We start from the raw sequence: 15,222 nt of genomic DNA, 5'->3' as shown, positions 1-15,222 counted from the left end.
AGGAGTGAGCCACTGTGCTTGGCTCCTCCTCAACTTTTTAACAAGGTGGATAAAGTTGACAATTACCTTTTACATCTACACTGGCTCAATGAATAGCAATGAGATTTACAACAAGGGGAACAGGAAAGAGGAAAGGGTAAAAGTACTGACCATATAAATCATCTAGGAAGAGCAGTAAACTCTCAAGGTACATGATTTGAAGTTATATTTTCACATACTGGTGGCAAGCTTGGATGCCTCCAAGGTTCACACATCTGTTTCACAGCCTGTGCAGCCCCCTGAGGGGTCAGGACCCACCTAGCAGGGTTGGCTGCCCCTCTTCTCCCTGCCTCTCTCTCCTCTGCCCCCCTGCCCTTAACTGGAGGCTAGACTCTGAAGACTGCCACCAGAGATACAGCTTCTTAAGGTCCTGGAAGGAGGAGTTAAACAGGATGCTTGGGTACTGAGCAAGCAACCTATACAGTAGCAGTGGGTCCTAAGCCAGGCCAATTAACAAGACCCAAAGTAGGTTTTAACAATGCAGACTCCCAGGTTCCACCTCATAGATTCTGATTAAGTCAGCTTGAACCAGAAAACTGACAGCTAGTCAAGTGAGGATCTGTGCCCTGGACCTTTAGGGCTGTTAAAATCACAGTATACAATAAATGGTTATTTGGCTGTCTTGTTACACCGTTGGGAATGCCTTGAGAACAAAGGCCTCATCTTTTCATCTTTAAGATGCCAGCAGCTACCAGAAAGCATGACACTGTTTACTGCTCAGAAAGATATGTCTACTGACCAAAACAATTGCTATCTTGCTTTTTTTTTTTTTTTTTTTGACATGGAGTCTCACTCTGTCACCCAGGCAGGTGTGCGGTGGCATGATCTGAGCTCACTGCAACCTCTGCCTCCTAGGTTCAAGAGATTCTCCTACCCCAGCCACCCAAGTAGCTGGGACTACAGGCACGTGCCACTACGCCTGGCTAATTTCTGTATATTTAGTAGAGACGAGGTTTCACCATACTGGCCAGGCTGGTCTCAAACTCCTGACCTCATGATCCACCCGCCTTGGCCTCCCAAAGTGCCAGAATTACAGGCATGAACCATTGTGCCCAGCCTCTCTTGCCATTTTTTTTTTTTGAGACGGAGTTTTGCTCTTGTTACCCAGGCTGGAGTGCAATGGCACGATCTCGGCGCACTGCAACCTCCGCCTCCTGGGTTCAGGCAATTCTCCTGCCTCAGCCTCCTAAGTAGCTGGGATTACAGGCACGCGCCACCATGCCCAGCTAATTTTTTGTACTTTTAGTAGAGACAGGGTTTCACCATGTTGACCAGGATGGTCTCGATCTCCTGACCTTGTGATCCACCCGCCTCGGCCTCCCAAAGTGTTGGGATTACAGGCGTGAGCCACCGCGCCTGGCCCTTCTCTTGCCATTTTTAATTTTCAGATTGTACTTCCTACCTGGGCATGTGAGTATAATTCAGTAAATACCACATATATCATGGAAATGTTACATTTTCTCCTAAAAAGTGTGTCTTCAGCAAATATTGAGATGTCCTTGATTATTTAAAAATCTAGTGATACCCTACCTTTGATGAGATGCTATCCTGCTTAAGTTTGAAAAGAACCTTGAAAATAATGAAACATTATCTTTCCCAAATCATAATTTATTTAGCATCTCACAGACTTAAAGCTCATCAACAAGTTATTTCAAATGATTACACACTGTCACGTGGCACTGTGCTGCCATTCACTAGGCACAGGCGCCGATTTACACAGTTTTTAAAAAAGCAAATTTTAATACTGACACTCTTTTTCCCCCTGGCGCAGAGTTTTGCTCTGTCACCCCAGCTGGAGTGCAGTGGTGCAATCATAGCTCGCTGCAGTCTCAACTTCCTAGGCTCAAGTGATCCTCTGGCCACAGACTCCTAAATATCTGGGACCACATGTGTGCATCACCGTGCCTCACTATTTTTGAAATTTTTTGTAGAAAAGGGGTCTCATTATTTGAATTACTAGCCTCAAATGATCCTGTGCCTCAGCCCCCCAAAGTGCTGGGATTCCAGGTGTGAGCCACCACTCCTGAGACCCTTTTTTTTAAAAACAAAAAACTCGGGGCCAGGCGCAGTGGCTCAAGCCTGTAATCCCAGCACTTTGGGAGGCCGAGGCGGGTGGATCATGAGGTCGAGAGATCGAGACCATCCTGGTCAACATGGTGAAACCCCGTCTCTACTAAAAATACAAAAAACTAGCTGGGCGTGGTGGCGCGTGCCTGTAATCCCAGCTACTCAGGAGGCTGAGGCAGGAGAATTGCCTGAGCCCAGGAGGCGGAGGTTGCGGAGAGCCGGGATCGCACCATTGCACTCCAGCCTGGGTAACAAGCGTGAAACTCCGTCTCAAAAAAAAAAAAAAAAAAAAAAACTCATGTTCCGTCATTTGCTTCCTGGTTTCCTCTTACTTGTATTTCATTAAGCACCCAGGACAAAATTTTAAACTCCCAAACTTTAAAAATGTTTCCAGATTTAAGTAACATAAAGAACAACAAATTTATTGGTCTTCACCAGCATGTATTGATTCAAGAGGACTTATATTTTGGTTACTGACATGATGAGTTACATTTTTAGTAGGCTCTAAGCATCCTAAGTGTTTTATCTTTTTTTTTTTTCTGTTCTGATTATAACAAGCTTTTGCAGTGCAGAAATCACATTGGCCTCTCCAAGTTGCTTAAGCATTTGAATGGTAGAAATTATGATATGCCCTTGCAGGTAAGATATGTGCCATCAACAGGAAAACACTGCATAAAGCTTGAACTCAACTCAAAAGAGCAATTTGTGAAATCACCATAGTTAAATGAAACACTTGAGTGTGCTTATTTTCAAAAAAAGAACTAACTCTCTGCAGTGCATGTAAATGACACATTTAAAAAAAAAAAAAAAAAAACCCTGAGAAATTTCCTGTAGCCTTGGAGGCCAGTCAGATATTCTGATCCAGTGGTTCACATCAAGTCTTAAGGGAGATTATAATTCAAATCAAAACTCTTTCACAAATCAGCCAAACTTTAGTCACTTGAGACACAAGAGAAAAAGAAAAAGAAAGCAAAAGCAGACATATTCAAGAGTTCCTGGAAATGTTGCAAGGTACCCAGTGTCTCAAAGGAAAACCGAAGTGGTTAGAGAGGCAAGGCCCCAGAATATCTAGATGATGATGACTCAGTGAAGGATTCTTATTGTAGGTGGAGAAGTAGATAAGCATTTTCTTAAGAGATTCAGAGTATTTTGGTATAATTCATAATTAAAGTGTTCCCTTTGCACACTTACCCTCTTATCTGCTATTAATTAACTTCACGGCATGCTACAAGTCTCTAGAGACATTTTCTCAAGAGTTTTGCATTTGGCAGTTAACTGTATACTGTGCATCAGGAAGATTAACAGGCCTCTAATTAGGGGTAACGAACTTAAGATTCTGAAAACTGCTAGCCAAAAAAGTTGGATGAACTACTGTGGAGGCTGATCCAACTTATTCTTAAATTGTAGAGTGACACAGAGTGAGTGTTATGAAAAATGAACACATGAGTTAAGGGGTAACTTTTTTTTTTTTTTTTTTTTTTTTTTTGAGACGGAGTTTCGCTCTTGTTACCCAGGCTGGAGTGCAATGGCGCGATCTCGGCTCACCGCAACCTCCGCCTCCTGGGCTCAGGCAATTCTCCTGCCTCAGCCTCCTAAGTAGCTGGGATTACAGGCACATGCCACCATGCCCAGCTAATTTTTTGCACCTTTAGTAGAGACGGGGTTTCACCATGTTGACCAGGATGGTCTCGATCTCTCGACCTCGTGATCCACCCGCCTCGGCCTCCCAAAGTGCTGGGATTACAAGGGGGTAACTTTTAGAGTGTTTTCATTGGTTCCTACCACCAAGCAGATGATAGATTTACAATTGTAACTGGGGGTACACATAAATACTGACCCCCAAATAAGCCAACATTTACTATTCTCGTACCTTTTTGTAAATGAGATTAAGTCAAAAGCAGAAGTTAAAAAATAAATTAAAAAAATTTTTAAAGGCCAACCTAAATCAAAGAAAACAAATCACATAATCTGTGACAGCTGACTGTAAAAACTGCTACAGAGCCTGAACTAGAGTCTTCATCTCAATAGGTACACAAGACTAAGTACTGTCTTTGAAACTTGCCATCCTTTTTGCCTGTCACTGAAATCCGCTGAGCTCAAGACTTTTCTCATGAAGAGTTACCTCCTATACAGATGGATTGACCAGACTGTTCTGTCTGTCTAAACAATTGTTTCCTGGTGCTGACAAACTGACCCTTGTTTTATGACCTGTTCTTTGGTATATTTCTTAAGTGATTCTTTGTCTTCCTTACAGTTCTGGACAGGCCAAACACTGGAATGTCCCCCAAGCACACAACCCCACAATTCCTTCTGTGTAAACTGCCTTACAGGAACAGCTGCCCAGAGCAGAGATTGACACTTGACCCAAGAGCAGCCAATCCATAAACTAGACAGAAGCCTAGAGCTGGTCTTGCATAAATCTATAAATATGGATGATTATATCTAACTGGGTCTCTCTAGAAGGCATTTGAAATGGAGACAGGAAGGTGAACTCATCTACTAAGGAGAGATGAATAAGCATAAAAGATAAACACACAAAAAAAATCAGCAACAGAGAGTATCTGAATCATAATAATGGGAAAACAGGTTTGAAGATGAATAAACTTCTGATGCTGTGGTGGTAGTGAGATAACACAGCTGCTAACATACCTCTACTTTGAAAAAACTCCCGTTCCCCCAAATTATACTACAGCAGAACAGTAGTAAAGTAAGTCGTGGAGCTGGAACCACCACATAGCCCAGACTAGCTCTGAACTCTCTGCCCTTAATTATTATTACTGTCTATGCCCTTAAGAATACACTGGGCATAGACAGTAATTCTGTCTATGCCCAGTGTATTCTTGTAGTCACTAAAACAGGGAGGAGCTCTTCTTCTGAAAAAAATTTTTGTTTATCTTTTTTTACTTAATTTTTCAGTTCCACTGGAGAAGAGGAAGAGCTCTTGATGTTGTTTCCTGAACTTGTTCCATGTCTAGCACAGGATGTTCAATATTTCATAATATAAAACCATATTTTATGCACATAGTCTACAACAAACCATCCTGCAGCCAAATTTGTAGGCTAGCCCATGATTTACAACCTCTCACAGGTGACAAACATTAACCTTAAACGTTAACCATTTATTCATTGGATGACTGAATTTTTTATATAATTTTTTTCTAGTCTAAACTTGAAGGCCTCTATAACCCCACCCTATAGGCAACCTGATCTTTTGGCAGCTCTAATCATTAATAAGTCTTCCTTGTACTGATTTTAAATATGCTTCCCTGAACCTTCCAGCCATTGATGCTAAAGGATATGAATAAACCTAATTCTATTTCTATATTTGAGTTCTTCAAAATAATTGTAGACAACCACTTTTTCAATTACTTTTCCTAGATGTGGTTCAGAAATAACATGGGTAATATATTAAAAATATATAAAATATATAGTAAAAGTCAACATAAGAGTTAAACAATGTAAGAAAGAGTAACTTTTAAAAAGTGAAATGTTGATTTCTGGGTTCCCAAAGGATAATGGCAGCTATTCATAGCCATACTTCAACATATCCTCCAAAGGCCTCATGAATAAACAAAACAAATAAGCCCATAAAACAAAACTCAAGAAACTAAAAAATAACAAAGAAAGTGGGAGAATATGACAAGCTTCAGTTTATATATAAATAGAGAAATAAACACTAGAAACCAGCAAAGCTAACTCTAGAGCCCTTACTGGCGTGGAAAGATCAGTGGAGACTAAATGAAAGGAGGAGAGCAACTGGGGGCCTCATGCTGTAGAACACAGATAAAATTGCCAGGAGGAGGAGAGAATCCCACGTGGAGTGGGGAAATATTGAGAACAGGTTTCAAATCTTGTGACTCAAAGTCATTGACTACTAGAGAATAGAAAGAGGGGCTTGAAAGTTCCTAGGACCAGAGCTGGCAGTCTTGGAAAAAGTCCTGGAGTAGATGGAGGAGACCTGCAAGGGGCAGGAGTCGCTTGGAGTCTTGGTGATCAGGGGAAGGAGGAGGCAAGCAGGGGATATTAAACATTCTAAAGAAAAAAGAGTCACAAAACAGAAACATCAACAATCCCCTTATGAAAAACACTATTAAGTAAAATGCACTTAACTGAGATTTCTCTAAACTAAAAGTGAGTACACCATCAAACCTCACCATCACTTTAATAGAATATCTATTAATAATGACTCAGAAAAAGATAAGACATTTTAAAATGAATGGAAATAACATGCAGCTCCATAACACTACTACGAGAATAAAAATATTTCAGTTGATAAAACTCTCACTTCCCTACCAACACACACACACAAAAATCCCACAAAGCAAAGGAAATCTGTAACATAGTGCCCTGACTTGAATTAAATATACTTAAGCAAACGTTTGCAAATATGAAAAACCATCCCAAATCAGAAATTCAAAAATTCATTATATAAAAGCACAAAAAAGCAAAATATGTATATTCAGAGATGATGAAACAGAAGAAAGAAATGGGTGTAGGGGGAAGAAAATGAAATAATCTTAGAAATACACATCTGACTAACGCAGAAACAGAGAATCAAATACTGCATGTTCTCAGTTATAAGCGGAAGATAAACAATGGGCAGACATGTTCATAAAGATGGAAACAACAGACACTGAGGACTCCAAAATGGGGGAGCCAAGGACATCAGCAAGAGTTGAAAAACTACCTACTAGGGACTATGTTCACTATTTGGGTGATGGGTTCAATAGAAGCCAAAACCCCACCGTTACATGATATACCCATGTAACAAACCTGCTCATATACTCCATGAATCCTAAAAGAAAAAAGAAAGACAAAAAAAAAAAAGAATTGAACATTTGAATCTAAGGAATCTAAGAAAGAACAGACAGGACTGAAAATATAATAAAGGATGCTAAGGAGAGGAATAAAAATAGCCAAGAGAATGAAACAAAATATAGAAGAGCTAAGAAATTTAAGGAAAAAAAAATAGTTGCTACAGAGCCTAGGAAAAATTCTGACATATAAATAGTTTCTGAAAAATAAAAACAAAACAAAGAACTGAACTAATGTGTCAAACTAGCATTCAAGAAAAATTTCCAGGGATAAAAGAATACTCTACATGTCAAAGGCTCACTCATATCTAGAAAAACTGACCAGGAATAATCAACTGAGACATAGCCTAGTAAAAATATTATACTTTAAAGATAACGGAAAAAACCCTCTGGGCCTTCAGGCAAAAACTAAATCACCTATAAAGCAAATGATATCAGAATGGCATCAGACTTGTCAATAGCAACATACAAAGCAAGACTTTAGGAAAGAAAGTGTAAGCCAAGGTCTTTATGTCCAGCCAAGCTATTTTTCAAGTGTCAATGCTATGAAAAATGGTTTGAAACATGCAAATATTCAAGACAATAATCAGGAGACTTTCCTAAGGTATGTGCTAGAGAGGGACTCCATTCAACCAAGAGATGATGAGGATGCCCTGGCCCTCATCTGACTCACTGTCACCTCAAAGACGGGTGGTGAAGCACTTTATTTTAGATAGATGAAAGCAAAAGAAAGGATAAAAGTGGAAGAATAGTAAGTAAATGCTATTTTTCCTGACAAAGTACAAATAATACAACTGTTTATTTAAGTGAAGAGAAGAAGGGAGAAAGGGGAAAGTAGAATAAGCTCATTGATTACTACCTGGCTAATAGACTGGAGTCATACGATACTATTTAAAATTTCCAAGGGAGGAGAAATGGGGCTGAAGGCATTGTAAAAGGTATTTTAAAATGTAAGCCCTCTAGGAGTTGTCAAACTACAGTCCAAATGCAGCCCACAATCTGCTACAATAAATACAATTTTATTGAAAACAGCCACTCCCATCTGTTTACATATTATGGCTCTGTTGTCTACATCACAGTCATAGCGATGCAGTTAAACTGTCTACATCAGCAGAGATGAGTAGTTGCAACAGAGTTTGGCCCACAAAGTCTAAAATATTTGCTAACCTGATCTCTCCAGAAAAAGTTTGCCAACCCCTAACCTATAATAAAAATGCAGCTGGGCGCGGTGGCTCATGCCTGTAATCCCAGCACTTTGAGGGTCTGAGGTGGGCGGATTGCCTGAGCTCAGGAGTTTGAGACCAGCCTGGGCAACATGGTGAAACTTCATCTCTACTAAAATACAAAAAATTAGCCAGGTGTGGTGGTGTGTGCCTGTAGTCCCAACTTAGGGACACTGAGACAGGAGAATAGCTTGAACTTGGGAGGAAGAGGTTGCAGTGAGTTGAGACTGTGCCACTGCACTCCAGCCTGGACCACAAAGCGAGACTTCATCCCCACCCCGCCAAAAAAAGAAAAAAAAAAATGCAAACTTTCCTAAATGCCAAACACACAGAAAAATGAACACAGTAAGTTTTTAAAAAATGCAGCTGTTGACACCAAGCATATTGATTATACCAATAAATGTAAGTGTGCTTAACCAACACATTAAAAGAAAAAGATTTCTTGGTTGTTCATAAAGTTAAACCTAATTCTATGCTGCATACAAAAGAACAAATTGAAATCAAAAGGCCGAACATAAAGAACAAAGATATATTAGGTAAGCATAACATGAAATCTACAGCTGTGATCCTGATACAGGCAAGGTAAAATTCAGGCCACAAAAATTAAGACAAAGAAATACAAATGTTAAAGGCCACAACAACTACCTTCATAAAGCAGAAACAACAAGAGATACAAAGAGAAACAAACAATAATAAGAGACTTTAACATATCACTCTCAGCCTAAAATGCATCAAGCAAACAAAAGGTAAGTAAGGATATAGAAGACCTAAACAAAATCATTTATAAAGTACGGTGTGTGTGTGTGTGTGTGTGTGTGTGTGTGTGTGTGTGTGTAATACATATACATTATATTCTCATTATAGAGAATATAATTCATGAAGCATAAAAGGGCCAGTGTTAAATTAACCTCATATTAGGCCACAAAGATAAAAACTTCATGAAAGTACCTAAATGCCCATCAATGATAGACTGGATAAAATATGGCACATATACACCATGGAATAATATGCAGCTATGAAAAAGGATGAATTCGTGTCCTTTGCAGGGACATGAATGAAGCTGGAAATCATTATTCTCAGCAAACAAACACAAGAAGAGAAAACCAAATACCTCATGTTCTCACTCATAAGTGGGAGTTGAACAATGATAACACATGGACACAGGAAGGCGAACATCATACAATGGGGCCTTTTGAGGGCTGAGCTGGGCTAGGGAGGGACAGCATTAGGAGAAATACCTAAAGTACATGAGGGGTTGATGGGTGCAGCAAACCACCATGGCACATTGTATACCTATATAACAAACCTGCATGTTCTGCACATGTATCTCAGAACTTAAATAATAATAATAATAAAGAAACAATACAAACAACATTCTCTGACCACAATGGGATAAAACTAGAAATTATAAACAACATCAAAAAGTGGTCCTCCTACCTAGACACTAAAATCTTTTTTTTTTTTTTTATTTTTTTTTTTAGACGGAGTTTCGCTCTTGTTACCCAGGCTGGAGTGCAATGGCGCGATCTCGGCTCACCGCAACCTCCGCCTCCTGGGCTCAGGCAATTCTCCTGCCTCAGCCTCCTGAGTAGCTGGGATTACAGGCACACGCCACCATGCCCAGCTAATTTTTTGTATCTTTAGTAGAGACGGGGTTTCACCATGTTGACCAGGATGGTCTCGATCTTTCGACCTCGTGATCCACCCGCCTCGGCCTCCCAAAGTGCTGGGATTACAGGCTTGAGCCACCGCGCCCGGCCCGACACTAAAATCTTTTTAAGCCACTCTTGGGAGAAAGGAGATACAAACCAAAATTGCAGAATTCTAAAACACGATTATAATAAGACTACTACATTTAATCATCTATGAGATACCATTAAAGCAGTGCTAAGGCATATATGCAGTTTACTATGTGTTAGACAAGAAAGTAGGGAGATACATAAACAGGCACACATGCCTATCCCCATGGGTTTTGCTTATTTTTGCATAAAACAAATACAGGAAGAACAAATCAGAAACTAATGAATATCTATCAAGGATAGAAGAAAACAGAATGGAAGGGGTAGCGATACGAATGTGATTTCTTTTGCATGTCTTTTTATACAGGTTTGATTTTGTAAAAAGAAAAAAAGGCATGTTTTACAAATTCAGAAAATAAAATTAAATCAAAAAGGTAAAAACAGCAAATGCTGTAAGTGAATGCAAACGAAGTTCAAAGCCAATTTCTTAATTATATCAAATAAATAATAAACTATACAGAGAAAATAATTCATTCAAACTACTTTTGAACATGCACTCTAACAATATATAACCTCAGTGGTCTATCTAAGCACAAAAAAGGACCGCAAAGAAAGCTTGACTATTAATTTTTTGTGTTTATTGGTAATGGTGTTGATGTAATATTTCTGAAACTATTTTGGAGATGCAAATGCATTCAAAAATATAGAGAATCCTATAAACACTTTTATATACATATGAAATAAAATAATTTTGAAGAGTCATAAGTATCTTCTGACCCAGGCCTAAGTTGACATACACGAACTCTATTTGAGAACATCCCTGTAAGAAGGGTGTTATTATTTTTGTATCAGAGATGACAGTTATCACCCACAACATTAAAAAAAGTAGTAACAGTGGTTGCAATTTATTCTAGGTCTCTCTGACCCCAAAGCTCTTTCTATCATAACTGAATTACTTTTAACAAAAATATCAACAATTTTGCTTTGTTTTAAATAAAGGCATATTTCACTGTTGTTACTGCTGGCATTTGTTGTCACGAGTGGCAGTTTAAAGCAGTGTTTGATCTCTTGGAAGCATCTGCTCCTCCTGGGGGTTCTTGTTTAGGCCATATTCTTTGTATAGAAAACACAGAACCTAATAATCCGAGATAGAAAAGACTCAAATCCAGGTTGTGTGACTGTTCTGTTTTTAAATAAAATGTTAATTTTTTTTTAAGAGATGGTTGTCACTATGCTGCCCTGACTAGAGTGCAGTGGTATGATCATAGCTCATCACAGCCTTGGCTTCCTGGGTTCAAAGGCCTCCTCAGCCTCCTGAGTAGCTGCAACTACTCACCTGTACTTGCCTGTTGTTGTTGTTGTTTTTCTTTTTGTATAGAGATGGAGGTCTTGCCATCTTGCCCAGGCTGGTCTTGAACTCCTAGGCTCAAGGGATCCTCCTCTCTCAGCCTCTCAAAGTGCTGGGATTACAGGCATGAGCCACTGTACCCAGCCTAAATTCTTCAACCATGTGAGAAATGTAAAGTTTGGTTGAAATTTTCAGGCCAGCATGTATTAGAAACATTACATTCTGAATCAAAAGCAGCTACTAGTAGATGCTAGTGAGCACATGGTGGTCCTGTCATCCCTGGGAATCGGCTGGAAATTAACTGTTCAGTAAGATCAGAGGCAACCACAAGAACCCAAGCTCTGTTATTATAAGGTAATTAGAAAATGTCTTCACTAAATTAAACAAGAAAAAAGAAACCTTTTCAAGATGGAGAAATAAAAGGTACAAACCACTTAATAGAGTTAATTACATAATTACATGGTTACACAATGTTTAGGAACTAAGTATCTTTTAAACTGCATGATAATAAAATTGTATAATGACTTTATGAACTCAGAAATTAGTTATGTGGGGGGGAGAAAAAAATAGAATATTAGCTTTACTAAAATAATTAGAGAAGAACAAAGATTCTGTAATTCCTTTAATGCATTAAATAATCTTTAAATGAAATGTATATGCTAAAATGCTTGGAGAAGCAAAAATTCTTATGTAAATAAAATTGAAAGGCTAAATACTGGTTGTGATCCAAACCATAGTTTAAGGAGGTATTAAATTCTAGATCATATCTAAAACAAAACAGAAATAATGAAAAAAACCTTATCTTGAAACTATAATAACACAAATCTTTGCACGGTAATAACCACAATAACAATGCCTACCACGTGCAGTGGTCTAAAAAGGAAGCTCTTTAGAAAAATACATTAGATCAAAACACTCAAAGTGATTCTAAGGCAAAACTACTTTCAATATGCAGACATAGGTTGCTTAACATGGGGATACGTTCTGAGAAATGCATCATGAGGTGATCTGTTCTGGTGCAAACATCCTAGAGTGTACTTAGACAAACCTAGATAGTACAGCCTACTATACACCTAGGCTATATGGTATAGCCCACTGCTCCGAGGCTACAAGCCTACATAGCGTATTACCTTACTGAATGCTGCAGGCAACTGTAACACGAAGGCATATAACTGTGCATCTAAACATATCTAAACACAGTAAAAATAAGGTATTCTAATCTTATGAGACCACCATCATGTATGTGGTCCATCACTGACAAAAATGATATGTGGTGCATAACTATATATTACATGCTTGACAGATGGTTTAAAGGAGAAATAAAGAACATTTGACTATAAATATGAGTAGCAAAATAATTAAACTTCAAATCTCTCACCTTCTAGCTTTACAACTTTATGTCCTCTCCTTTCCAACAGACACACACAAAAAAATCCAATCTGAAGATTTATCCTTCAAATTATTTCCCTTGGAAGATGTCACTCCAATTAAAAGAGGATTTTACTGATCATAAATGTATCACCTCCCCAGGCACTAGTATTATTTTATATTCCCTTCCAAATGTAGGTCTACTGTCCTGACCCCAAGCTTCAGCTGTGAACTTGCCACTCATACACTGTTACCAAGCAGGAAAGAGATGAATACAGCAAGAATAAGTGTTTGGAAACTTCAATAGCAATTGGGCAGAGTAAATTCATGTCTGCTGAATCTAAAAATAAAATATATGGGTTTTTATATTTTTTTAAATTAAGGGTTATGTGGCATAATTTACTTACAGTAAAATTCATCTTTTAAAAAAATGCCCTTCTATAGGCATTCTCTTCTAGCCCACTAGCAAAAAATTTATGATTTTTCTCCTTACAGTTTTGCCTTTTGTAGCATTTCATATAAATGGAATAATAAACTATATAGCCTTTTGTACCTGTCATATTTTGTTTCATATAATGGTTTTAAGATTCATCCATCTTGTTGATTCATGAATATATCAGCAGTTTATTCCTTTGTATTGCTACTAGTATTTTATGGTATGGGTGTATCAAGATTTACCTATCCATTTATCAGTCGATAAACTTCTGTGTTGTTTATAATTTTGGATGAATATGAACAAAGCTGCTATAAACCATTTGGGTATAGGTCTTTTGGGATGGGAAAACATAAATATTCAAGTGTTCTAGCACAATTTTTAAAAACCTATCCTTTCTCTATTGAATTATTTGACATCGTTCTTGAAAAAATCAATTGACATTACATCTGTGGGTCTATTTCCAGACCTTTATTCTCTTCCATTGAAAAGTCTATCCAGCGTCACAATGTTTTGATAATTAAAGTTTTATGGCAAATCTTAAAGTAAGTCCTCCAAATTTGTTCTGTTTCAAAGCCACTTTGGCTATTCTAGCTTCTGTGCTTTTCTATATTGACTTTAAAACCAGTCTGTCAATTTCTGCCAAAAAGTCTGTTGGGATTTTTTTTTTTTTTTTAATTTCAATAGGTTTTTGGGGGAACAGGTGGTGTTTGGGATTTTTATTAGATTTACACTGGGCTGGGCGTGGTGGCTCATGCCTGTAATCAGTGCTCTGAAAGGCCGAGGCAGGTGGGTCATCTGAATCCAAGAGTTTGAGACCACCCTGGACAACACAGCAAGACCTCATCTCTACAGAAAATTAAAAAAAAAAAAAAAATAGCCAGGCATAGTGGCACATCCCTATAAGTCCCAGCTACTCAGGAGTTGGTGAATGGCTTGAGCCCAGGAGTCCAAGGCTGCAGTCAGCTATGATCAGGCCTCCGCACTCTAGCTTGGGTGACAAACTGAGACTCTGTCTCAAAAAAAATTTTTTTTTAAATGCATTGATTCCACAGATCGCTTTGGGGAGAACTTGTATCTTAACAATATTAAGTCTGATAGATGAAACTAGGTATATCTCTCCATTTATTTAAATCCTTTTTGATTTTCTTAATGTTTTGCAGTTTTTAATGTACAAATCTAGAATAGATTTTGCTAAATTTATCTGGAAATATTTCGTGTTTGGAGGTGCTATTATAAATGTATATTTTATTTCAATTTCCAATTGTTCATTGCTAGCAAACAGAATGTTTATACGCTGGCCATGTAAGATTCACTTATTACTTCTAGCAGCTTTCCATAAGTTCTTTTTGTTTTTCTATATGGACAATCATGCCACATAGAATATAGGCACTTTTGACTTCTTCCTTTCCAGTCTGAATGTCTTTTCTTTTTCGTACTAAACTGACTAGACTTCTAGTACAATATTGACCCGAAATGATATGAGCTAACCCTTGATATGCTCCTAATCTTAAGTGGAAAACACTTGCAGCTCAACAAGGTTCACATTTTCCCCAACCACATATTAAATAATCCTATTATTCCCATAGATTTTAAAGAAAAGAAACTCTTACCCAGCTTTAGCAACGCTTATGGTTTGTTGCTCCATTGCTTCATGGATACTGGTCCTATCATGCTCTTTGAGGCTATTGAACTCATCAATACAGCAAAGGCCCGCATCTGCAAGAACTAAAGCCCCAGCCTCCAAATTCCATTCTCCTGAGTCTTTTACAGCAGTTACCGTCAAACCTGAGGAAACAAGCAAGCCATGTTTCAACTTTTATTTTCAAAAGCATTATCTTGACTGGGTGCAGTGGCTCACACCTGTAATTTCAGCAATTTGGGAGGCCGAGGTGAGAGGATTTCTTGAACTCAGGAGTTCAAAATCTGCCTGGACAACATGGCAAGGCTTTGTCTCTACCAAAAATTTTAAAAATTGCTGGGCATGGTGGTGCACGCATCTGTAGTTCCAGCTACTCAGAAGGCTGAGGTGGGAGGATCACTTGAGCCCAGGTGGTCAAGGCTGTAGTAAGCCGTATTACAGCCACTAAACTCTTGGCCTGGGTGACAAAGCAAGATCCTGTTTTAAAAAAGGCGTATCTTAACCTATGAAAGGAAAGAAATGCCTACATTTTAAAGAGACAGGCATAAA

At 38.4% G+C, this 15,222-nt stretch overlaps 1 protein-coding gene across 2 annotated transcripts in view; it reads right to left on the bottom strand.

Annotated features, from left to right (window-relative positions):
* MCM9 (minichromosome maintenance 9 homologous recombination repair factor) overlaps positions 1–15,222 on the bottom strand; it is a 118,510-nt gene that overhangs the window by 19,389 nt on the left and 83,899 nt on the right. For both annotated transcript variants that reach the window (XM_039467525.2, XM_003938617.3), the window contains exon 8: positions 14,645–14,819. In XM_039467525.2, the coding sequence (XP_039323459.1) occupies positions 14,645–14,819 (175 nt within the window). The remainder of the gene's footprint in view (positions 1–14,644; positions 14,820–15,222) is intronic.

This window comes from Saimiri boliviensis, chromosome 4 (assembly GCF_048565385.1).
Source record: "Saimiri boliviensis isolate mSaiBol1 chromosome 4, mSaiBol1.pri, whole genome shotgun sequence".
In the NCBI taxonomy this organism is placed as follows: Eukaryota; Metazoa; Chordata; class Mammalia; order Primates; family Cebidae; genus Saimiri; species Saimiri boliviensis.
The sequence above is the reverse complement of the archived record's forward strand: the minus strand, read 5'-3'. Positions and strand labels throughout refer to the sequence as shown.